Source organism: Rhopalosiphum maidis, chromosome 1 (genome assembly GCF_003676215.2).
Source record: "Rhopalosiphum maidis isolate BTI-1 chromosome 1, ASM367621v3, whole genome shotgun sequence".
Classification (NCBI taxonomy): domain Eukaryota; kingdom Metazoa; phylum Arthropoda; class Insecta; order Hemiptera; family Aphididae; genus Rhopalosiphum; species Rhopalosiphum maidis.
In genome coordinates, this window is record NC_040877.1 from 35,731,979 (window position 1) to 35,757,148 (window position 25,170).

General features: G+C 25.0%; 2 protein-coding genes across 6 annotated transcripts; both read right to left on the reverse strand.

Annotated features, from left to right (window-relative positions):
• Positions 1–1,300: 1,300 nt before the first annotated feature.
• Positions 1,301–17,363, reverse strand: LOC113551812 (probable phospholipid-transporting ATPase IIB). Of its 5 annotated transcripts, none has more exons than XM_026954314.1 (19): positions 17,097–17,363; positions 16,835–17,010; positions 7,232–7,376; positions 7,057–7,170; positions 6,832–6,999; positions 6,522–6,764; positions 6,273–6,458; positions 6,078–6,199; positions 5,788–6,010; positions 5,533–5,720; positions 5,336–5,441; positions 4,931–5,269; positions 4,688–4,858; positions 4,441–4,629; positions 4,172–4,361; positions 3,849–4,089; positions 3,180–3,346; positions 2,905–3,108; positions 1,301–1,507 (listed from the first exon to the last, which is right to left on the reverse strand). In XM_026954314.1, exons 1-19 carry the CDS (start codon positions 17,103–17,105, stop codon positions 1,374–1,376), a joined length of 3,315 nt encoding a protein of 1,104 aa, XP_026810115.1. In that variant the 5' UTR covers positions 17,106–17,363; the 3' UTR covers positions 1,301–1,373. The 5 variants fall into 5 exon arrangements, with proteins under 5 accessions (XP_026810115.1, XP_026810150.1, XP_026810133.1 ...); XM_026954349.1 differs by lacking the exon at positions 17,097–17,363 and adding an exon at positions 9,332–9,400 and having other exon boundaries at positions 16,835–16,849; XM_026954332.1 differs by lacking the exons at positions 16,835–17,010; positions 17,097–17,363 and adding exons at positions 9,332–9,400; positions 14,008–14,507.
• A 2,314-nt stretch (positions 17,364–19,677) lies between these two features.
• Positions 19,678–24,922, reverse strand: LOC113560599 (zinc finger protein 330 homolog). The gene is made up of 8 exons (XM_026966578.1): positions 24,794–24,922; positions 24,573–24,714; positions 24,342–24,361; positions 23,225–23,375; positions 22,922–23,153; positions 22,540–22,707; positions 20,231–20,344; positions 19,678–20,150 (listed from the first exon to the last, which is right to left on the reverse strand). The coding sequence occupies exons 2-8, from the start codon at positions 24,690–24,692 to the stop codon at positions 20,026–20,028; spliced, it is 930 nt and encodes a 309-aa protein (XP_026822379.1). The 5' UTR covers positions 24,693–24,714; positions 24,794–24,922; the 3' UTR covers positions 19,678–20,025.
• Positions 24,923–25,170: the final 248 nt, after the last annotated feature.

Sequence of the window (25,170 nt, forward strand, 5' to 3'; positions counted from 1 at the left end):
TTATACTTAGTATTTTAAGGGAACAAAATTTTAAAATAACTGAAAAATAATTATCAAGATATTAATGATGTACAATCAATTGACCTTTTTAAATATTGACCATACATAAAGTTCAAGACATTTCTTAGTAAAATGTAAAAATATTTTTCAATACTGTAAATGGGATATCTAATTTTCAAATGATGTTGAGCAATGAATTATTCTCAGAGTTTAAACCTACAATATTGAAAAAAATTGCATTCTGTGCAAAAATATTTTTTATTTTTAAGATTTGTATTATTGCCTTTAATATTATTAATTATTTAAGATGCACAAATATCAGGGTTGCCACATTTTCATGTCAAATAAGGATAATGATATTTGTATAAACACGAAAAAATTTTTTCTCATCTATCCCACTGAAAACATATGTCAAATGTAATGAATATTAATTTTAAACACACTATTATACTTTATGAATGAGGAAAAAAACAAAAATTAACGCCATATTAAAATAAATATAACTGAATACTTAATTTTTCTCCAATAATTAACAACTATCACAAAAAATACACACTCTATTAAATGATATAAAAATAAAGAGGAATGGTTTTCCAAAAAAAAAAAAAACAAAAATAAGTTTTATAATTAATTGATTATAATCTATTAAAAACAAACAATAAACCAGGTTTAAGAGGGTATATGGCAACCCTACACATTTATAAATTAATGTCAAAATTTAGTCAAAATATAAAAAAATTCACACAAGAATTAAATGGTGACATATATTAATATTGATCTAATTAAAATTTAAGATCATTTTTATAAACTGCAGTACACAGACCCTGCATTAAATGTATTATAATAATTCAAACGAGCAAATTTATATTTAAAATTGTTGTTTTTTAAATTATTTAAAATGTTGTATTGGCAAGGCAAGTATTTTACAGTTTAATAGCTGAATCATTAAAAATTTCTTTTGATATTTATGAATAAAATAATCATTAACAGTTAATGAGATAAAACTAAAATTAATAGAAATTATAATAATTTGAATAATTTTAACTTAAATCAGAAAAATAACATGACAATAAGTAGAATATTTTTGAAGAAGATAATACTATAATTTTGCAATAAAAAAATATACATTTTAAGTGTTTGTATGGTTATATTTAATCTATTTGGTATGAAATGTGCTTGTTATATTAAAATGGTATGTTTATGATAACTAATTTTGAGAAGGAGATTATAATTGGTTTTTATATTAAAGGAGTTAATAGAATAATAATCCTGAAGCTGATTTTGAAACTAAAAATCCATATAAATACATAAATTTTATTTAATTTTCTCAATTATACCATTTGACTACCTTTAACTTTCATAGCTACTATAGCTCACGATAGTTTAGAATAACTGGGAGGTGAAAATTTTTTCCTCAAGAATTTTAGAATGTATAATGGTAAACAGCTGACCAGTGTAATCACAGTGACTTTCCATAGGAATGATTCGGTTTGAATGAAATGAGAATCTAAAAAAAAAAAACAAATTATAAATAAAATTATAGTTACATTTGCTTATGTTGCTTGATACAACAAAGTTTTATGTAAAATGTATCTCAGAAAAGTATACAATTATAGTGTTTAAGATTTTCAGGACATAATTTATGATGATAATTAAATGAAAACTGATATTATGATAGAACATAATAGAAACGACAGTTATTAAAATCCCATCATTCACTGATGAATAATTCAGTGGACCTTGAAATTTAGTTGTATGCTCGGTATATAGGCAACGAAGACTTGGCATCATGTTGTAACTGTAATGTCGTTTTAAATCCATATTAAAACATGTTCTATGATGATGCCGAGATGCGATACTTAATTTTTATTTTATTGAATTAGTATAATTTTAGATATTGTTCACTGAGATAATTTGTAACATATATAATATACAAGTATATAAAATAAGATGTAATTTAAATTAATTTAATTGTAATAGAGAATTTATAATTTATAGCTATTTTCATAACTGCTATTTAACCATATACAATATATACATCTCAGTTGCAATTTTAGTTTCAATCTGTTCATGTTTAGATAATCTAATAAAAAATTATATTTTGCTAAAGCTTAAAACTATGTTTTGAAAAATTATTTGGAATTAGTAATCTAAAAATTCTGCAGGTTTCGGAAGATTTACTGAAGCAAATTGTACCTAATATGTGTGAAAATTAGGCAGAGCTTAACATTTAAAATGCTGAAAAAAACTATATTGGTAATTAATTAAATTTTTAAATTCAAAAATATATATTATTTATAAGGCTCGGATTTCAATGCATTTGCATTTTTTTTTTGAGGATGTCTTATGCATAGTTTTCCAAGTTACAAATAAGTTTCAAGTAATCAGTGTTCTAACCAGAAAATTTTTTTAGGATATTTTTTTCGATTATGACTAAAAAATTTGACCTTATTGAAATATAAATACTACATACGGTAGCCCAACTAGAAAAAAATTGCAGAGGGGTTACATATTACAATATGTATACATAAGATTATATAGATTATATAGGCCTTAGAATAAACCCCTTACACCCCTCCCGCTCCGGTTGCGTACTAAGTAATATAAATTATTTTAATTTTGAACTTAACATCAGGTAATCTGGTTTTAAATTTTAAATTAGACAAGGCTTAAATTTATCTTTATGTCATACGCCAATTAAATTGCATACAACTAAACAACTTTTATTGGACTAATTAAATTTATTTAATAAATAATGCATTTTTTAGGTATTTTAATCCTAGCCCTAATTATTTGTGTTCTTATTTTTTTATGCATCATTTTAATTTTCTTGGTCCTTTGAAAATCATTATACGCAGATTTGACTGTATTTATTATAAGTTGTTAAAAATAATATATACTAACCAAAATAATCTTTAAGTAAGATTAATGATAAAATATAAACAGCTAAACTAAAAAGTTCAGCCAATAGCATTAAATAATGCCAAGTGCGAACTGTCAATGCAACCATGATTAGTTCTGTGAGAATTAAAGCAGTGAAACTAATGGCAACAATATGAATGAATTCATCTTCAAATAGAAATAATGCTCCATACATTATTACACCACCTACAAAAATATAGAAAAGTTAGTAAAATTATATTAAATTATTTCATGTATATATTATATTATAGGTATACCTTGATAAATGCTAATTAAAACCCAAATGAAAAATGTTTTATATGATAATGACCGTCCTTTACTTAGTTCTTTGTATAATTCAGGGTAAGTTAATGCAATTTTAGACAATACATCCTTATCAAGTACCAAAGAAAATACAGGGAACATTGTGTACAGTGTTGCATATCTGAAATTAATAAATTAGTCAATTAATAGATTCATGTAGGTAATAAACTTATTATTAGAGATGTTTTAAATATTCTTTTGACATGTAGCTCAGTTTTCATTTTTTTCTGTCCGAGGGGAGGGAGAAGAGGTTTGTACTTTAAAGGTTACTGTTTTTGAGTGTGTCATTTAAATAATTTAATAATTTATTTTACAAGGTTGTACCAAATGAGCCTACAAGTAAATAACTCTTATTATTTCCAATTTCATTTTAATTATCATTTCAGCTATATCTTAAATTAAGTTAAATTATAAAAAATATTATATATTACATGGCTAGACTTTAAATAGTTTATAATGATAATAAAAAAAAATCAATTTATATATGAATCACACAAGCAAAGCTGGGTTATTCAGCTAGTACAGTATATTTACAGATTACATTGTTAACCATAATGAATTTTGTTTTATACAAATTTAATGTATTCAACTCAAAAATATGCCCTGTAAAATTTCTATCTTACCCAATCATAAGGAACCCTTGATACAGTGTTACTGATGAGAAGTAAAATACAGCCGAAAATATTGCTTGCATAGTAGATATAATAAGACCTCTATGGATGACAAATTGGCTAAGTGAGGCGGATCTTTTATAACTATATCGACCATGTACCATGAGTAGTCTTGAAAGGTGTGAAAATTGCGGTACTGAAAAGTCTGCAGCTAAAGATGCTTGTCGACCTTCTACACCAGCAATACCAATGCCTAAAATTAAAAGATATAAAATTGTTCAATTTGCACTAATAATAAATTATAACTGGTCAATTATAAACAAATTAATTTATACCTGTGTCAGCTGCCTGAATCATCGAAACATCATTTCCTCCATCACCAACAGCAGCAGTTCTTTTTCCAGTATGTGCTTTAATTAGAGTGACAATTTGTGCTTTTTGGGTTGGAGAACACCGACAGCAAATTACAGCTGGACTACGGCAGGCCACATCCAATAATTCTGTTTGATAATATTGTAGACATATCTTAAGAATAAAAATAAAAATTGATTTAAACCATGAAAATAAAATTCTTAAATTTTAAAATTATTATTATTAAATATACTTCTAATGAATCTCCAGTAATAACAAGAGCGCAATCTTGTTTTTTTCTAAAAGCATTTAATTGCTGATGTGCTTCAGTTCTTGTATGCACTGGATTAAAAATAAATAATTCCTGAGTTCTTGAAACAAGACGAGAACTTTTAGCAATACAAGTGGCTGTTTCTTGCTTATCTCCAGTTAACATCCATATCTAATAAATTATAAATTTATTAAATATGCAACTATATTTTATTAAAATTTTTTTTTACTTTAATTCCAGCATTGCCCAATAGTTCTAAAGTTCTACGAACATTAACTTGAAGTTTATCTTCCACTCCTGTTACACACAATAACTCCATTTCACGTTCTAGAGTGTCCACAACTGTTGCTACTCGTTGAGCACGCCCTGTTACAGCTAATCTTGCTGAATTTAAACGAGACTGAAAAAATAAATAAAACATAAAATTTAATATTAAAATTATAATTTTGGATTTAAGATAAACAATACACACTTCAAATTCCAAGTACTGTTCTTCAGTTAAATTTTTTCGAGCTACTACCAACGTACGTAAACCTTCTCGTGCCATATTTCCACATTCTTCTTCCAACCAGTCTGTGTATTGGACAATAGATGACATAACTACATCTGCTCCTTTTAAATAGAATGTAATATCTCCTGAAGCTACATCTTTAACAATTATTCCCATGCGTTTAGTTTCTGATGTGAATGGAAACATTTGTAATATTGTATAATTAAGTATATCTCCAGCAGATGTACGTAATTTAAGTGATGTTAAATCTCTTTTGATAACAGCTAACCCTACATCTTCAGTCCATTTTACTAATGCAATCTGTGAAAATAATTAGTATTTTTTTTTAAATTATAATATTCTAAAATAACAAATATAACTGTATACCTCGTCTGGACTAGAAGCTTGATAGGTACACTGTGAGCGAGAAAGTAGACTTTCTTTAATATAGTGTTGATCAGCTTCAGATCTGAGTTCTACAGGACTATCAGTACTAAAACAAAACATTGAACATATGTTTTTTTAAATGGAACAATAATTTCAATTATGATAATAAATTTATTAAATACTATATAAAAACTAACATATTGCCTTGCACATTATTTTCAATAACAGGAGTCACATTATGACATAGTGCTATAGCTTTAACAGCATCATGAAGACGAGTTTGCTCAGACCGTCTTATCTTAAATGATGTAGATCCCTGAGATAAATTACGATTATGTGTAGGCTCAACTGCTCCGCAGAAGGTCATTTTTAGTTGTTCGGCAACCTACAATAATATTTAATATTATACATAAATACACATAATTTATAGGAGTAAAATAACTTTATCTCACCTGATCAAAAGACTCAGCACCATAAGAAACAGTTCCTAAATGAAGTCGTTTAAATACCATTGAATTTTGAGTAAGTGTCCCAGTTTTATCTGAAAATAAGTATGATATTCGTCCCAGTTCTTCTGGAATTGTCGTACATCTAACTACAGTATCTGGCATTTCTTCATCTCTTTGCATAGACCACGAATAGAATGCTTTACCCATGTCCAAATTTACCCTCAAACTAAATTAATAACAAAAACAAGTATATAAATACATTTTTTCATATAAATAAAGTTCTATAAACTAACCTGATTGGTATAATGTATGAGAATAGTAATACAAATCGGAACATGTAACGATACCACGGACCACTGAAACCTTTTAAGCACATCATTACAAATGCCAGACCAACCACAGCACAAAAAAGAAGCTGAAATGTAAAAAAATTATATAAAAAAATTAAAAAAACTTACAATGTATATAAAACAAAATCCTATCAATACCTTTGTTAACTGATTAATTTCAATATCTAAGAGTCCAACTTTACTTCGAGGCTGGGAATTATTCATAACAGATCTAGTTTCAGCACCCGTGTAAACAACGGCACCAAGTGCTGAACCATTAGCTACAACACAGTTAGCCCATAATGTATTTTCTACATCAAGACTCACTTCTTCCCCGTTATCTTGCTAAATAATCAATAATAAGTAATTAATAATTTAAAAATAATAATAAAATAACAGATTCTCTACCCTTCTAAATGTTCCTATGAAACTGTGTATATCTCTTTGAGGTTTTTCTGCAAAAATAGTAGCTGTAATATCAAACAAACGTGCATCACAATCTAATTTTTGAGTGTCTCCAATAGCAAGACGTAATTTCCAATCAGTTTCACCATCCATTTGATCAGTTCGTACAAAACAAGCACCAGATTTTTCAGTAGTTCTTAATAATACCATATCAGCTGGGACTCTTTGATCTTTTTCTACCAGCACCTAATGTTTAAATTTAATAAATATTAACTCATTTTTAGCTATATTTTATAAATACAATAGAACTTACTAAGTCTCCGACTTTGAGTTTAGATGATGATACATACTCAGTACCAATATTGTGATCTTTACCACGTATTAGACGCTTATATTTTTGAGAGTTTACTTCTTCATCTCGTTGCCATCTTCGAATATCATCAACACCTTCACGAAATAATGTGACAGCCAATACAAATATCTATAACATTAAACAACATTAAGTAAGTAATGGAAATTGTTTGTCAATGTTAAATACCAGTGGTCCCCAATATGTGTAGAGGTATCCTAATCGAAGTTCAGGTACAAATTGACTCATAGCCATCAGAAGAAAATAAAGATTCAAAAAGAATTTGAACTGTTGATAAAGCACCTGTAAATATATTTATATTATTATTTTAATTGATAAGTCAGAATCAACTATAGTTTCAAACCTTTGGGAGGAATGTGATTATGGTGTACTTCTGATTGCGTATGACATTTGGAGAATACTTTTCGGTACTTTGTTTCCCAATGACAATAGTTCGTGAAGTAAGTTCCTTCTTGCGGAAACATTTTTGCCAAACCCATTGACAAAATCTATTAAAAATGTAAATCTAACAATACTCCACATTGCATATATATAATACAATTTATTAAATAATAATATCCGTACGTCATATTTCAATTAACATATTTTACAGTCTAAGACGATCATTCAGACATTGATGATAATAACTGATCAATATCTTAATATCTATTTAAGCTATTAATTAATTAAATAAGTTATTCGTTAAAATTTCTTAAATGTTCAAAAAGTAAGTATTCATATATTGGATTTGTTCTTTGATAATAATTTGAAATCACATAATAAGAAATATTAATTTTTAATTTAGATCAAGATATGTAAGCTGATTACCTATGAAAATATAAATTAATGATATAATTGCTCTAACCATAAGAAAATATTATTTTGATCTAATGCAATTTTAGGTGATTTATAAAATAAAATATAGACAGTAATACAATATAAATTATGTTAGAAACTTCATTAATTAATAATAGCTTAAAATTAACATTGATTTAATTACTGATAATGAATAATGACCAATTATTATCACATTTAGTAATCACTAATCCCAATACGAATCTATTGAACATTTCCCAAATTATTTTTAGTTTGTCTATTTAAAAACTTAGAGAAAATGTAAAGTTGAAGTAAGATGAAATGTTTATTTTACATAAACATAATAAAAGAAAAATTAATCACAGTCACAAATATCATTTCAAATATTTAATAAAATAAAACTAAAAATAAATAAATTATAGTAGATATAAGTATGCACAAATATTTTTTAACTTAATGTAAATGCTTTTACAGCGGCAAAATTTTAGTATATCTAGATAAGTCTGAAATAGTTTTTTTATGTATGATACGTTCTTAAGTATTTTTTACTAGTCCTATTTATTGTTATTAATTTATAATCTTCAAACATTTTAACGTGCACTTAATTATAAATTACCCATATAAAAACAAAACAATACATGCAAGAAGCTAACTTATATAAAAAAGCTAAGCAATTAACAATTAAATTACTCTTAAATTAGTGGAGGTTTAATACAAAAAAAGCAAATATATCTACATAAATATTAAAAACAAATCACTACATTCATAATATATTAACTATAAGCTTGATGTGTTATAGTCAAAAACACGCTATCACTTCAATCATAAAATTGAATTAATAACATTTAGTAACAATTAATTTCACTGTAGCAATTTTTCTTTTTAAAATTTAAAATAAACATATATGTAAGTCTTGGTGTTAGTCGTGTTTAATAAGAGATTAGGTTAGGTTCACCTAACCTTATACAGCCGACTACAAAACAAAATAATTAAAAAAGGGTGAGCTATAATTTTTTTTTAAACTAATCAAAATTTAAAACGTCCAAAACTTAAATTTTTATATTTTCAATTTAACATTACAAAAAAAATTGATAAATATTTCAATTAAATTAACAGGTAGGGAAACAGTTTGATAATAAAATATTGTTTAAGGTTATAATTTAATAATTATATATCTAGTTGGTAATATTTATAAAATATATAAAAGGTAATATTATATTTAAATTTAATAATTATAAAATGAAAAAAAAAATAGTTAAAGAATGTATTTAATATGAATATGTACAATTTTAATCTACAAATAATACTATTATAAAACAGTATAAATACCTAGCACAGATTTTGAATACATATATCAATCTAAAATTCAACTTTTATATTACATCCTATCTAAAAGAAATATAGGTTTTTATAACAAAATAATTAATTTAAAAAAAAATACAAATTCTACTGTTCAGGAATGTTTGAAGATAAAATTGATCTAAATGGGTAATAAATTTCAACAATATAGGAAATATTATCATTTTTAATTTTTGCTCACCCTTTTTGATATTTGTTAGCCCAGCTAGGTCTTGACATACCTAACTTAAAATTTATAGTTAGGCTATTATAATATTATATTAGTAAAAAAACCAAATTGGGATCCTACCTTAATTTACTTTTTTTCTCTTCTGTCATGACTGTAAAAATATTAACAGGCAGGAGAATGTGTCACAATCTGAAATAATAGGACACAAACTCCATGAAATATGACAAACTTGTCAAAGCACTATAATGGCATAGGTACTTTCGTCATACTTTTAAACTTTTAAAGTTAAAAGGAAGAACAAATTAATTTAATGGATTTTTGGTAATTTTGTTATATTAAAAAAAAAAAAACCTAATAATTCAATCAACCTAATAAAATCAAGTTTAATATTGAAACCGTAATCTAAATAAATTATTAATTAAGTTTAACATTTTTTTTAAATTTCTTATTATTTGTGGATTTTAAAAAGTTAAATATCAAGCACTTAGGTGAGGTCTCTTTTGGAATAAGACCACACACAATAATAAAATATATATAATTCATGCGGCATAACTTTATTATTTATATTTTATAATAAATACCAAGTTGACTAATTTGTAAAATTTAACCAGGTAAAAGAAACATGCAACAACATTTGCAGGGTCACTCAGAAAAAAAAAAATTTTAAGAGCTAAAATTAAAACTATCAAAATAGTATCTTGTTCTTACCTATTAATAATAAGATTAATATGCATGTCATAAAATCGAAGAATAAATATCATTATGAAATGTATTTAAATACCAAATAAAAAGATTATATAAATAAAACAAAATTTCATTATAATTTTAATGTTTAATTGGTATATTTTATTATTATGTTATATATATATATACCAAGTTACTATAAATATATACTTTTATAGATGTTTCTATTAAGAGAGTGAACCCGCACGTGTTGTCTCTGTGTTACTAATATGATAAATTGTATACTAAAAAAAATCAGTTTAAATCTGTTATTATTAAAACTAGAAACCAGATTTATATGCATCTAAAATCTTATTTTATACATTTTTATAAAATGTGTTATTTTAATTAAATTTCAATATAGCAATATATTCTTAAAATATATTATTTTGTACAAAATATTCTTCAACCTTGAAATATGATTTTTTATGTGCTAAAAAATTTAGAAATCAGTTCATAGGAAAATGAATTTCCGAAAAAGCTTAGTCAATCGGATCTGCATATTCTCAGTAAAAATAATAAGTAAAAACATAAAAATCTGGTCTCTAATTATGATTTATGAGAGTGAATATATCTATTATTTAATATCTTAAGGCAAAAATATTATTTAGGTAGGATATTTTATAATATTTTTTATACTTCAAATTTAAAATTATTTTAAACATTTTAAAATGTTTACAACTTGCTCCAAAATCAATATATAAATATAAAACTAATTATTACAAAATATTCATACCTTTAGATTTAGTAATAGATTAATTCACTTTATTATTAGAAATATCATAGTAAAATTAATTCCATTTTTACTATGTTAGTAAGACAGAGACAACACACGCAGATATGATTCCTAATATTGGTTTTACAGTTATATGAATTTTGTCAATTATCTGATGTTTACAAAACTTTATTATCTATATTTTAGAATTAACTGAGTAACAGACAAAAATTAGTCTTGGTTACACAATTCTTGTGAATAATAATAATAATAATAATAATAACTACCCGAAAGCACCAAGAAGTCCCAACGCCATTGTCCATGTGCAAGGCAATTAATTTTTATTTAGAATTTAATGTATTATAATATAGCTAGTATTAATTTAAATCAATTTCTAATATAAGCATAATACTATGTATGTAGTTTTTCTATCTGAATTTTAACCAAATATATAAATATATATATAATATTTTTTTTTTAAGGATAATCTTATGTAAATCATGTACAATTGGAAAAAATATGCTTTTGAACTTTTTTATTTATATTTACATTATATACCTAAAATTGTTCTTACATTTCAATGTGGCATTTAAACTGATTATACAACACATTTCCTATTACCAATAATAATACACTAATTAAGATATGTTCATAATATTCAGTAACTAATGCAAGACATTACTATCAAGTTAAAACTCAATATTTTAATAATTAATTTAATGTGTTTTATATAAACATTGTTCCTATAACCATAAGTTAAAAATATGGTACCTCTATAATAATGCTCTAGAATAATATGTACTCTTATATATTATACATTAAGTAAATTAGAATAAGTTACGTACCTACAAATCTACAATGTTACTTTTCTGGTAATACCCACAATGTTATAATAAAATATGCCATATTATATTGTATGATACATACTGTATAACAAAATAATAAAAATAAGAACCTATATTGATTTGTAAAAACTTATTAAACTTATTTATACAAACTTATACAATTTATCCAAAAATATGTATAGGAAATAAGATTCAAATAATTAGTAGTTAAAAATAAAACTTACAGGCATAGAAATAGTTTTAGATGATAGATAGGTAATTTATACCTACAAAATACCTATCCTACCTATAACCTACCCTAGTTACCTATAAAACATTGAGATTTGATAAATGATATTTCAGTATTACACATATGGATTAATTTATGATACACTGCATACTTATAAGTAATAATATTAAATATGTAGGTACATTGTACATACATTAACTTATTTTGCCTATGACAGAACAATTAGGTTATTTTTCAAATGTATAAAATAAAAAATATAAAAATCTATAAAATAGGATTTGAATATATAAAACTTTATAAAATATATTATTATTTACTTACAAATAGGTAGTATAGAATAGGTGAAATATTTCTCATCATAAAGATAAAAAAAAATATATGATAAAGAACCAATATTGATAGTCTCACATACTACTGTTTATTGATTAACATGTAGGTATGACTGTATGAGTGTATGACACATTTATATAATATCTTCTCCCTTCCTAAATGTAAATAATTACATAATCACCTGATTAAAACATGATCAAACAAATAATAGCTTAATTTTATAAATATTTCAACAAATCAACACATTTAGTGGACAAAGGTATAAAATTATAAAAATTATTCAATATTATCAGGAGTAAAAACTCTACATGCTTATGTCAAAGGTAACATCATAGATTTATAGGTAGATACATTTTATATCTATATTTCTAAATTTATTTAGATTCAATCCTCTTAGTTCTAGTCTCAAATATATACTTTACAAACAGAAATTCAAAATGTTAATATAAATAAGTAATTAGTCTCTTGATAAATAAATATTATGATTATCAAAGTATAAAAAAAAAAAACAACAAAGAATTCAATTTTAAAACTATGGGGACTAGTACTAGTCTAGCAGTCAATTGTTAAAAACAATTTAGATGCCAATATATGGAATAGTTAGTAATTAGTAGATACTTATAAAATTGAATCCTTTCAGTAATAATTCCAATAGCTAATAAGTACCTTCCAGATTTGGAAGATTTTTTTGATTGATTAATAAAAGATTTAAAAACTTTTATCAAATTTTTTTAATTTGTTTAAATCATCAAAGCATAAATTAAATAATTAGAAATTTCACAGTTAATTTACATAAAAGTATACAGATTTAGTTATTGATATTAGCCTAATGGTTTAAAAAGATTTGCCATGTGAAGCAATGTTACTGTTATTTCCAGGATACCCGCAGCGTTACAAAAATGCAGAAAATATAAACTATAGTTTATTCATGCCCCTATCTGCTTTCATACATAAGTCTAGGTATAGTATGATTAACAATAACACACTAACAGTAGATACATATTAGCATTACTGAAGTTTATAAAAGATCATTGCTGCAGAAAAATCTCAAATAGTAATTGGTAAAATTAAAATAATCCATAGGTATATTATTAAATACTATCATATTGATAAAAACACCGCAATGAAGGTAAATAAGAATAAACAAACATTCAAATCTTTCAAATTTCATACTATACACACCTAGTAATTAAATTTTATTTCATACTACTTCACCTCAAATTATTGTAGGTATAAAATAATCAAGAAAACAATACCAAGATAGATGGGTACTAATTTTTTTATATTTTTTACTATGCACCTATTACTCATATAATTTAGTTTAAACATATGGCTAATTAATTAAGTATGACAATACATATGTAGATATAATAAATGAAAATTTTAACAAAATATAAGAATTAACTACCTAACTAATGAAAAATTACAAAAAATAAATTAAAAAATTACTTTAAGGTCTTTAATAACTAATAAGTAATTATGAGATAGTATATTTTTGTATATTTTAAGGCTTTTACATCAAATAATTTTGAATAAACTTGACAGATCAAATATTTGATGAAAAAAAATTATTATAAGCAGACACCTACTTTGGTTTAAAAAGTATAAAATTGCTAAATCAAAATTAATTAAAGAAAATAATACAGCAAATAAGTTGAATATTCAGAGGAAATAAGTAATATTATAATTTATAATTATTGTAAAAACCATAAGGACTGTGGACTGATTGAATGTTTTCTCTTGTTGTGTAGATAATTCCCAAATACAACTAGGTCGATATAAATAGGAGTTCGACAAATAGGGCACATACAAAATAATTATTTATTGAATGATTTATAAAATAAGTATTTAGGAAACATATATTAATTATTATCATTATCATTAATAAATGCGCACTATGAACAACGGGCGATATTGGATAGGTGGGTGGTAGGGAGAGGTGTTTGTATCAAACCTGTTGAAGACGTTGTTGTTTTCCCGAGGCTTGTTCAAAAGCGGAATGTCCTCTTTGACGGTCAAAGTGGTCGTGGACGAAGACGAGTTCATTTCCACCAAACAGACACCTGCACCGGCGGGCGAATCCATAAAATCAATCACATAATTCTGCGATTGCGCCTGTTATAAACGGCGGAGGCCTACACGGTTTTACGCAGCGTACGGTAGAAAATATAATAATATGAGATCGTACAGATATTAGGCAACAAGAAAAATATTACAATTGATTTTTTACGTCACAGCTATTAATTTATTTATCTGTTCACGCGCAGTGTTCACAAAGTCACGTAAATACGGACGAACTAACGGTTATGTCGGACGAAATGACGTACTCAACTCCGAAACAGACAATTCGGATGACCATTGAACACTAAAGCAAGCACTGAACCGCAGCTTGGCAGCGACGGCCGACGAGTGGTTATGATTGGTGAGGAGAGAGGTCGGAGAGGGACTAGGACGTGGCGGCAGCGACAGAACTACAGATACGGTCCCGTTGTTGTTCTTCAGCGCAGGCGAAACATCGAACGGGCAACGAGTCGATATTATCAACGCGCGCGAATGTCAAGGTTCAATTCATGGCATAAACGCGTTACACCATTTTATTATCAACGCCACCAGTACTTCCACGATTGACGTTGCTGACTCGCCATTGTCGTGATAAAAGAAAATACGTCCACCTCCACCTCCAAGGCACCAACTAATAACGAATCAGTAATCGCTAATCACTATTCAGTACTTCAATAGTCAATGCTTATTACTAGCAATACAATATTTGTAATATTTGGTATTTATGTATAAGAATGATACGCCAATAAATCAAGAGCACAATCCAAGGGTTGTTGGGTGTGTTTTAATTTTTTTAATATAGAACTGAGACATAAATAATAAGTACTTCCAATAATGCAACTATAGCATCTTCAGAGTTAAGACTTCACCTTATAATAATAATAGTTCAAAATATTAAAAATTAAGACATTTTTTCTTTAACCCATTGTTATCACTGCGGTAATCATTATATTTAAAACATACTAATTGTATTACATAAGTATTTTTTATAGGATTCAAATTGAGTCATGATATTAGTATATTGTAAACAACCTAGTACTTTTTAGTTTTAAGTAATTTACCAATGACACGATTCTGAATAAAAACAAGCATGATAATGATAACGAGATGCAAAACAATTATTAATATAATGGTTCACTAAAATCATACTTATGAGACCATTAGCTTTAGTAATGTTGATTCATTGAATATTTAGTGATTATTCATATAAAAAATAGAACTTAGCATTATAGTCACAACTAAAGATTATAAAGATGAAATGTAAGGGGTAAGTTGCGTTATTATTAGACATTCTTATAGGAGTGTCTTTTAAATTATAACAAAACGTAAATTGGGTTTTAATTATCTTAATTTTTTAAGAACTCGATTATTTAAATATAAATGTTAATGATTAATAAAATACATTTTTATCCATAGGGAATAATGATGAAAAAGTTCCAAATAAATGTTCCTTAATAATATCAATATGCATAATTATGCGCAGCATTGAATTATATTATTATTATTATAATTATACAGATATAAGTCCAAATATATTATTACTTTAATAACTATAAATATAAATAAATAACACACAATAACATTTTTACGCATTTTGATTAATAAAATAAATCAAACTTTCAAAACAGTCAAATAAATAATGAACAAATTCAAATATTTAAGTATGGTGTATGTACCAATAGGAATCATAGTTAATGCTTAATATTACTAATGATTAACTACTCGAATAAATAATAGTGGTACAATTGAATGATTGAGAATTAAGATATATTTGGTTCCTAGTGAAATGGATTTTAGGATGTATTAAACTTCAGTCATTCATAAATGTTGTCACATTAACAACAATAAAATTAACAAGTATGAATAATGAGACTAGACATGTGAGTGATCAATGAATTGTTCTTATCGGCCTTTAAAAACCAAGATAATATACTTGATATTTTGATAATTATATATTTAAATATATTAAATGATGGTATCCATTACAATGGACTACAATAAAAATAAAACTGTCATTATTTGTTTATCAAAAAGGTAAAGATGTAAATACGTAATTATGTAATATTAAATTTTTTTTTAATCACATTAATATGAACTGAAATGGTTATGTTAACAAATTTTGGTATTTTAGGATATCATTTAATACATTTTTTGATGTCCTGAACGGTTGAATCTACAAACTTAAAACTTAGAAGTCATAAGGAAAGTCTAGTTAACAATTGCTAAATTACTATGCTATTTCTGCTATTCTACTTCTAGGCATTTCTAATATTGTTACTTATAAATCATAAACATATAATGTTTATTATGTTATTAGTGACTTCTACTATATTGTTATAATTATGTTTATGCCATAATTCAAAGTCCACTGTTATTATTTGGAATTTACTATTATTATTAATTACTAATAAGTAACATAAATTGATTGTATAGATAATTTATAAGTAAATCACATAAAATGTATCTATTTATACATCGCTTATTATTTTTGAACTTTAAAAATAATAACTTACCCTTTAAGTAATTTGAATATTGTATTTGAATGAGCTTTTATAATTTTACATACCCTATATTTACTTAAATATTATAATAAAATATACTCATTAGATTGACAGTAAAGTTAGTAAATTTCCAAGCCAAATTAAACACACTGCAAAACACTCATAAAAATCCACCAATGTTCATTTCATTGCTAGTATTGTAATTTATAAAATACTTACCCACAAAATAGGAGCGAAGAGACCCTAGCCCATCTGCTTTTATAGTAGACGTTATGTTTCTTAAATGGCGTCATGTCATCACTGGACAAAAAGCAATCGGAGTCATCTCCATCGAACTGCCTCTCCGCTTGGCTTAATAACAATGGTATACTCTCTGTCTGCAAACTTTTTTTCACCTAAATTGTGGCAGACGCAAATTGGGATTTAAACTGGAGATGTTAATACTAAAGGACTTGAAAATGTATGGCTTCAATATACTCACTCGTTTCATTTAAGTACAATGTTGTCAATTTGTCGAAAATAAAAATAAACATTTTAATATATACTTCAATAAACGGAATGCCAGCTGTCCATTTGACGGGAAGTGTATGGTATAAGTCGAGTACAATAAAATATAAATTCAAAAAAAAATGACAGCAAAAAACTATCGTCAAATGTTTTTATTATTTTCATCTATTACAAATACTCAAATTTAAAGCACGAAAGTCAGAAAACATAATATTAAATACATTCGATATACGGCTTCGATGTTAGATATCTGATTAGGGATATCAAGTAAAGCTGCTAAACTCAAAACATATTATTGAACGTTATTATTTATATATATTTTTTATTATTTACTCTAATCGACCGGCTGGAAAAACGTTACTACCTTCATAGTTATATTTTTCGCATAATCAGAAACTACTGCTTACAGCTGCTGCTATTTGGGCTTTTTCTATTTTTTACATCTGCAGCCTGCTGTCTGCTGCAAGTTTGCAACAGCCAATGATACAACCAGAAAATCAGCTGTAGGTTCAAAATTGTAGAAGATTAGAAATAATAGAAACACTAGAAACTAGAAACTATTGAATATTAATTGTAGTAACACTAACACTACTGAGTATTGGATTTTAATTAATATTAAATAATTATTAATTCAAACAATTTAAAACTAATGAAAATTGAAATAATATTATATGAGAATATAATGCACATGCTACAATATTTTCAATGTTAGGTAATTTATTGGTAATACATACTATTTCATTTTTGTTTGTATTTTGATTGATTGTTGTGTAGTTTATAATACTAAAAAAGGTAGGCAAGTGAGTTTTCTGTACATTAGGACAGATGTTGAGCGCCATTCGATGAGTGGAACGAATGTATTAAATTTGAATTCAATGATGATAATATATCTTTGTATCCGAAAAACGATTCTCAGCGAAAATGATCAGTACAACTACATCACTAACTATATTTGAATATTTCATATGTTTTTTTGATTTTGATTTAGATGTTAGTCATTAGTAATTAATTAAAATAATTAATAGTTTTCCATGACTAATAATAAAATGTAGATTAATAAATAAAAAAATAAAAAACAATTATTAAAAAGTTGGACTTTTCAATTTTTTAAATATTAAAATAATTGATATTCAGGCAAGTAGGTATTAATTCTACAATTGTTTTTATTAAAAAGTTTGCATGCTTTGATAACTTTGGTGATTATGAACTACATTAAACTAGGTAAAGATTAAGTTTGATACCTACAATTAAGGTAACCATTGTTAAAAAAAAAACAATTATTTTAATAATAAAATTGGATTTGAGTAAAAATTTCCAATTTTTCAAATATTTTTGAATTTTTTATTTTGATCTGTCTAGTGTCTAAAAGCCCAACTTATGAGGGGGGGGGGCTGCAGCCTTAAGCGTCTGTTGAGGATTAAATATTAAAGTGGCATTATGAACTTTTATGATATTATTGCTTTTGTTAAACATTTAAATAGGTAAGGTATATTAGTAAACATTAATTAATCATTTTCATTTGCACTGATATTATATATCCCAAACCACCCTCAAAGTTGAAAATTTGAATATTTATTGTGTACTCATACACAATCTAATACATCTTTGTAAAATCACTAATACCTATTTATTTCTACGCTCAAAATCTAAAACAATCCGTTGTTGTGTAAATATCATGAAATATTTTATTTTTACTTTATGATTATAAGAGGTACTGCAAAAACATTTTGATGAGTAATATCATTATGGAAAATTCCGAATTTTAACCGCCTATACTACCATGCAATAACTATGTTATTTTATAACACTACTATACTAGTAGTTATACTACTGTTTACTGACTATAATAGATAAGTATTAATTCCATTGTAGTTGAATCTTTTACTACAATTTATAATGTATGTAATACTGTCATGCAAACAACACAAACTTTTTAAGCAGAAATGTCAAAAAAAAATTTAAAAAGCGCATAGAAAAATGATTGTATTTTTATAAAATATATATTTCTAATTTAGTAATATATTATGACATTATTTTTCTGAAAATTAATTTATACTACTTAATATAATTTGCATCTATAATACTACTGTATACTTACAAATTATTCAATGTGTATAAGAGAAAAAAAAATAAAGTTATACAATTTATTTTTTAAATTAAAAAAAATAATGATGAATACGCTGCCTTTAATATAACACAAAACATTAATAGAATCTGTAATAGTCTTACCTATATTAAGTTTATAGTTTTCTTTTATTAATTACATTTCTTATCTAAATGGTACCTACTTCATAAGAATTTGGTTTATCATGATTAAATTGTAACTACTTCTTGTAAGAATAATGATCAAGATTGAGCCAACATTTTGATAGGGAAAAATTTTGATCAGATAATTTTTTTAATTTATACTAATTTTTATTAACATAATATTATTTGATTAAAATATTATAATATTTAGTACAGCTAATAGTTAATAAAACCTTTAAAATTCTATATTTAAATATATAATTAATTGGTTTATTGTAAAAACTAAAAATAATCATTGACATATTACTTATAAATAATAAAAATTGTATAACAGCATAATATTTTTGTTAAATAATGGGTAATTTATATTATAAATATGATTAATATGTCAGTCATAATTATAAGCCTTCAATGGAGCCTTCACCATCATCAAACAATTTATCCAACACTTATGTGTCAGCATTTATACTGGAGAGAACATTTATGAAAGAAAATATAGTACATAGTTTATACATAGAACATGTTCTATGGTTTAGACAACAGGCTATAACAGCTTTTTAGATTAGAATATGAAATAATAAAGAAGATTGAATTTATTAAATTGATAAATTTTATATTTTTATAAAAGTACTATCTAGATTTATAATGATAATATTTTATTTTTTTAGTTTTGCTTTCTCTTCATTGTCATCATCATCATCGTCATCATCATCATCATCATCATCATCATCGTCTTCTTCTTCTGAAGAATAATCATCATCGTCGTCATCACTATATTCAGCTATTAAAATAAAGTTTTAAAATATATCAAGGTTCTGAATAAAATAATATTGTTAATACTAATATTTGAATATAAAATACCTTCATCATAAGTATATCCATAGTTTGTTCCAGAACTACTAGCTCCATAAGCATATGAATCATCATCATCATCACCTTCTTCATATGTTTGTCGGCCATATTTATGATTACGTGCTATAAGCAAAAATATTAATAGTTTTTAAAAATAGCTAATATTATGTTTCATATAATAGAAAGAAAAATGCATAATAATACTTAAGCAGGGTAGATACTAATTAACTTAAACATTATATTAAAATAAAAAAATTGTAAGCTACATTATGGTTGCAATTATGACAACAAATATTAAATTACTATCTCTAATATTGTCACATTTAATGAGATTGCAAATTGTACACATTACATATTATGTATTCATTAGTTGTAATGAAAGATCCATACAAAAAAAATTCTTTGATAACAATTTCAACTATTCTCCCTTCAAATATAACATACAATTATGCAACTGTGAAATACATATTTAAAATTAATAAAATAAAATAGTTTGAAAAAATAAAAATAATACTTTAAAATTGTATTGTTATAACAAATTAAGACAACAGCCTAATTTCCTAATATATAACTAAATTTTTTTTATATTTTAAATAGATATTTTGTAAATAAACTTAAATTAATATTTTTAAAGTAATTGGGAAAAGTATTTAAAATACTTTTGAAAAAAGTACTAAGATAAAGTATTTTTGTGTTTAAAATCAAATAATCATTTTCAACTAAATTTTCTTTTTAGTTTAATTTATATATGTTCTATTTTTAATTTAATCATGTAAAATAGCAATTCCCAACCTATGAACCACGAGCAGCATGGAACTGGGTTGTGGACCATATAGTATTAAAGTTACTAACATGTATATTTAAAATAATATCATTATACATTTTTATTATATACATACATAGATGTGCTAATAGTCATTAGCGGGCCTCAAAGATTTTTTTTAATGTTGGTCCGCACAACTAAAAAGGTTGGGAACCGCTGATGTAAAATAAAATATTGAGACTATATAATTATATTTTATTTTGTCCTAAATTAAATCCTGTTGAAAGTTTAAATACCTTGACAATAAAAAACAAATCAGTAGGTAGTTAATAGTTATACTAAATGATATGGTATAAAATGCTCTTTAAAATAAATGTAACACACAAAAATTTGGTTCAGTTGGTTTAAAAGGTGAAAAAGGAAGGTAAGTGGATACTGCTCTACTGTATGGTAGGTGCTAAGTGGTTCACTATTAGTTATAGATGTGTTACATTTTAATTCAGTGATATGTGTATCATTAACCATTATATACGAAAAATGATTTGAAGTGTTAGTTAGATTGTATCACCAATCAATTTTTTGATATAGCTTTTAAAATCATTTACTTTATATTATAGTAGGTTGATATAATTTTTAATGAGGATATTACATTTAATTTATTATATTATTAATGTTTCATTATTATAATAGTATACATTTATAGTTTATACCATATTCCATCAACTTAAACAACACAAAATTAAATAATATATTTTTTTTAAATCGCAAAACAGTAAAAACAGATTTATAGTATCTATAAATTATATATATATTTATTTTTGAGTTACATAAAATTTCTGTTTTTCTTTAATTTTTTGTTTGTTTTTCCTGATATAAAAATAAGTATTAGAAAATATTGACCATTACATAAAAAATAGATCTCATTTGATAGCCAAAATTCTAAAATCACCACCATTTTTGAAAATTGGAGCGGATTTTATCAACACATTTTATTGTATACTAGTCCAAAAAAAAAATCTTGGTTATAATTCATCATGATAAAATTAATACATTCATCACTTCATTCAGAATCTAAAATAATTTATTATAAAAAGTATCTATACTCTTATTACTGAGTATTATTAAAATATGAATTTTAAATTCTTATTAAAATAATTATTTGTATCTATACTTGAATACTTTTAAAAATTATCTTTTACAAGATTGTTTAAGTTAATAAATAAACTTAAAATTATACAATGCATAGTAATAAGTATATTAGTTTGATTTGTTTAATTTAAAATTTTATAAAATTTCTTTAAATAGTTTTGAGTTGATATATATTAATTTGAAATATACAAAATATGGTAAAATAATAAATTTTGATTAATATTTATTATATTATTATGACATTTTAATATTGTTAGTTGAACTAATGCCTTTATACTTATTATATCCTTCTAAGCTAATTAATAAAATAATTTAAAATACCAATAATTTAAATGTAATTAATTATTTATACTAGAAACAAACAGTAACCGACTAATGAAATTAAAATGTTTATTAGTATACTTACAAGATAATGATAGATCACTGACTTCAGCTGTTGGATAAGAACACTTTGGACATGGATAATTTCTATCTTTTTCAGAATACTTGAAACGTTTACATCGGATGTGTTCATCACAGAAACACACTTTGCATCTCAAACAACTATACTGTCCTAATTTATTGCATGATTGACCTGTAATTAATTTTATAAATTAAACATGATTTAATAAATTCTTATGTTTTAAATTTTATAAAAAGAAAATAATTCATTAAAACCACCATTATAAAAATTGAAGCAACACATTCACTTATCAAGGAATTTAAAGTATAACATTTAAATTTTAAACACTAATTTAAATTTAAAATTGATACCATTAGTAATAATTGCTTAATAATGAAATAATTACATTTATAATTTTCTGATTCTAAAACTTGACATGAAGCTTGGTGCTCAAATTGATCATCTTCACAAAGATATGCTGAACAATATGAGCACATGAATATACGACCACCGTGATCCCATGTTCCGCGTTCACATTCAGCACAATTCGCATCTTGTAGGGGACAAACACAAGCATGAGTTGTCAGGCATTTTCGACCATGACATACCCATGCTTCGCAAAAGTCACAAATTGCTCCCTAAATATTGAATTTATAATTATTAAGTATATTAAAAATTATTTTATCTATTGTATTTATATTATTCATACCACTAATCCCATTCCTGTTGTATAAACACCAGGGTGTTTAACAACACAATCTCCTGACTTCATAAGACATTTTATTTTACCACAGCTAGCACACTGAGGTAAACGCTGTAAATTTTGACAAAAATAACAAAAAGCCCGATTTTTTTGTTTCCTAAAGTAAAAATAATTGAAATCCAATTATACAGTTAAAATATTTAATTGATATATTTTATTTATAATGTAATATTAAGTTACTGTATGTAAAAACTTTTTCAAAAAAAAAAATTTCATTAAATATAATAAAAAAACAGAGATTCAAAAGGTATTTAATTAATGATTGTATTACAATTGAATTCAATACAAATTAAAAAGTATACACTATTTATAATTTTTTTTAATAAATTAATCATATAGCATTTTCGCAGTTAAAGTTAAATTAACGGTTTTTTTTTTTTAAATATTTATATGCTAAGGCAGTGGCTCTTAAGAGGACACAACACGCGCAAATATGTTGACTCCGTCTTACAAGTCAGTAACATAAAAAATTTACTCTCAGCAAATCATGTTTGGCTGTGTTAGTTTAAAAATTAGAGTGAATTGACCTATTATAAAACTTGATAGTAAGAACATTATCTATGTTTATAAGTTGGTTTTTTACAATTGTACAGTTTTTAAATGAGTTATGAGCATTTTTAATTTACGCTATATTATACATGCATAACTTGCTAGAAAATTGAACTATCTAAAAAAAAATCAACATACAAACACACATAATGTTCTTACCATCAAGTTTCATAATAGGTCGATTCACTCTAATTTTTAAACTAATGCAGCTAAATGTGATCTGTTTAGTATAAACTTGCTATGCTACATACTTATAAAATGGAGATAACACATGCAGGTGTGTTTCCCTCTTAAATTTTATTTGTGTTCACAACATTCTTGAGTGTTTTAGTAAAAATTACGGGGTACACTACACATCATTATATGTAGGAATGCCAAAAATTTTCAATAATTTTGTTACACATGTAAGGTCAATTCGTAGAACACTAGCCTTACATGATAAACCAGTTAGGAACCACTGTATTAAGTTATTATATTATGTTATTCAAATTGAATATCTATTAGTAAAACTTACTTCTTGCATTTATCACATTCCTGAAAATAAAAAATTGATATTAAATTTTTTTTAAATTGAATTATGATTATATTCTTTTTAACTTAAATTTACCCGTGTTTAGACATGCTAACTGAGCATACTGAGTAAAATATAGATGAAATTATTGAAAAATTATTTTCTTTGAACCATACAATAGTTTTCATTAAAATGTCCTTTATAATGTTATGTAATAAACTTTAATTTATTTACCATTGATGCATTGCAAGGGTGTTTAGCCAAAGACAAGTTGTCTTTTGCAGATCTAATTCCTTTTTGTCGAAGTCTCATCTTTTCTGCTTTTTTTCTCTGTCCAGTTTTTTTTTTAGGCATATTTAATGTATAAGAAGTACACCTATATTATTATATTTTATTTTTTAATACATGTGAAAAGATAAATACTTAAGATAATATTAAACGGTAGACTGTAATACCTGAATTTTATTAATGGTAGTAGGTAAGTACTCGTGCCTTGTAATTTTACCAAGAACTTTAAAATAAAACTAAAAAAGCCACACACTCATAATCCACAAAACCATGACACATTGTCAGGTTCACGAGTTCTTAAAAAAAAAAATGATAACATTATCTACCAAGGATTATCTTTTGATAATAAATAAGAATAAATAACATGTTGGCAACTTAATATATAATTTAGCAAGATAATAATGTATTACCATATTTTACTCCAAACAAAATGTAGTTCATAATAGGTATTTATGTTTAATAGGTATGTCTGTGGTCGTATGTAGGTTTTTTACAATAATTATATTTTTTTTCTCGAGTTTTATTTATGATATAAAATAGTACA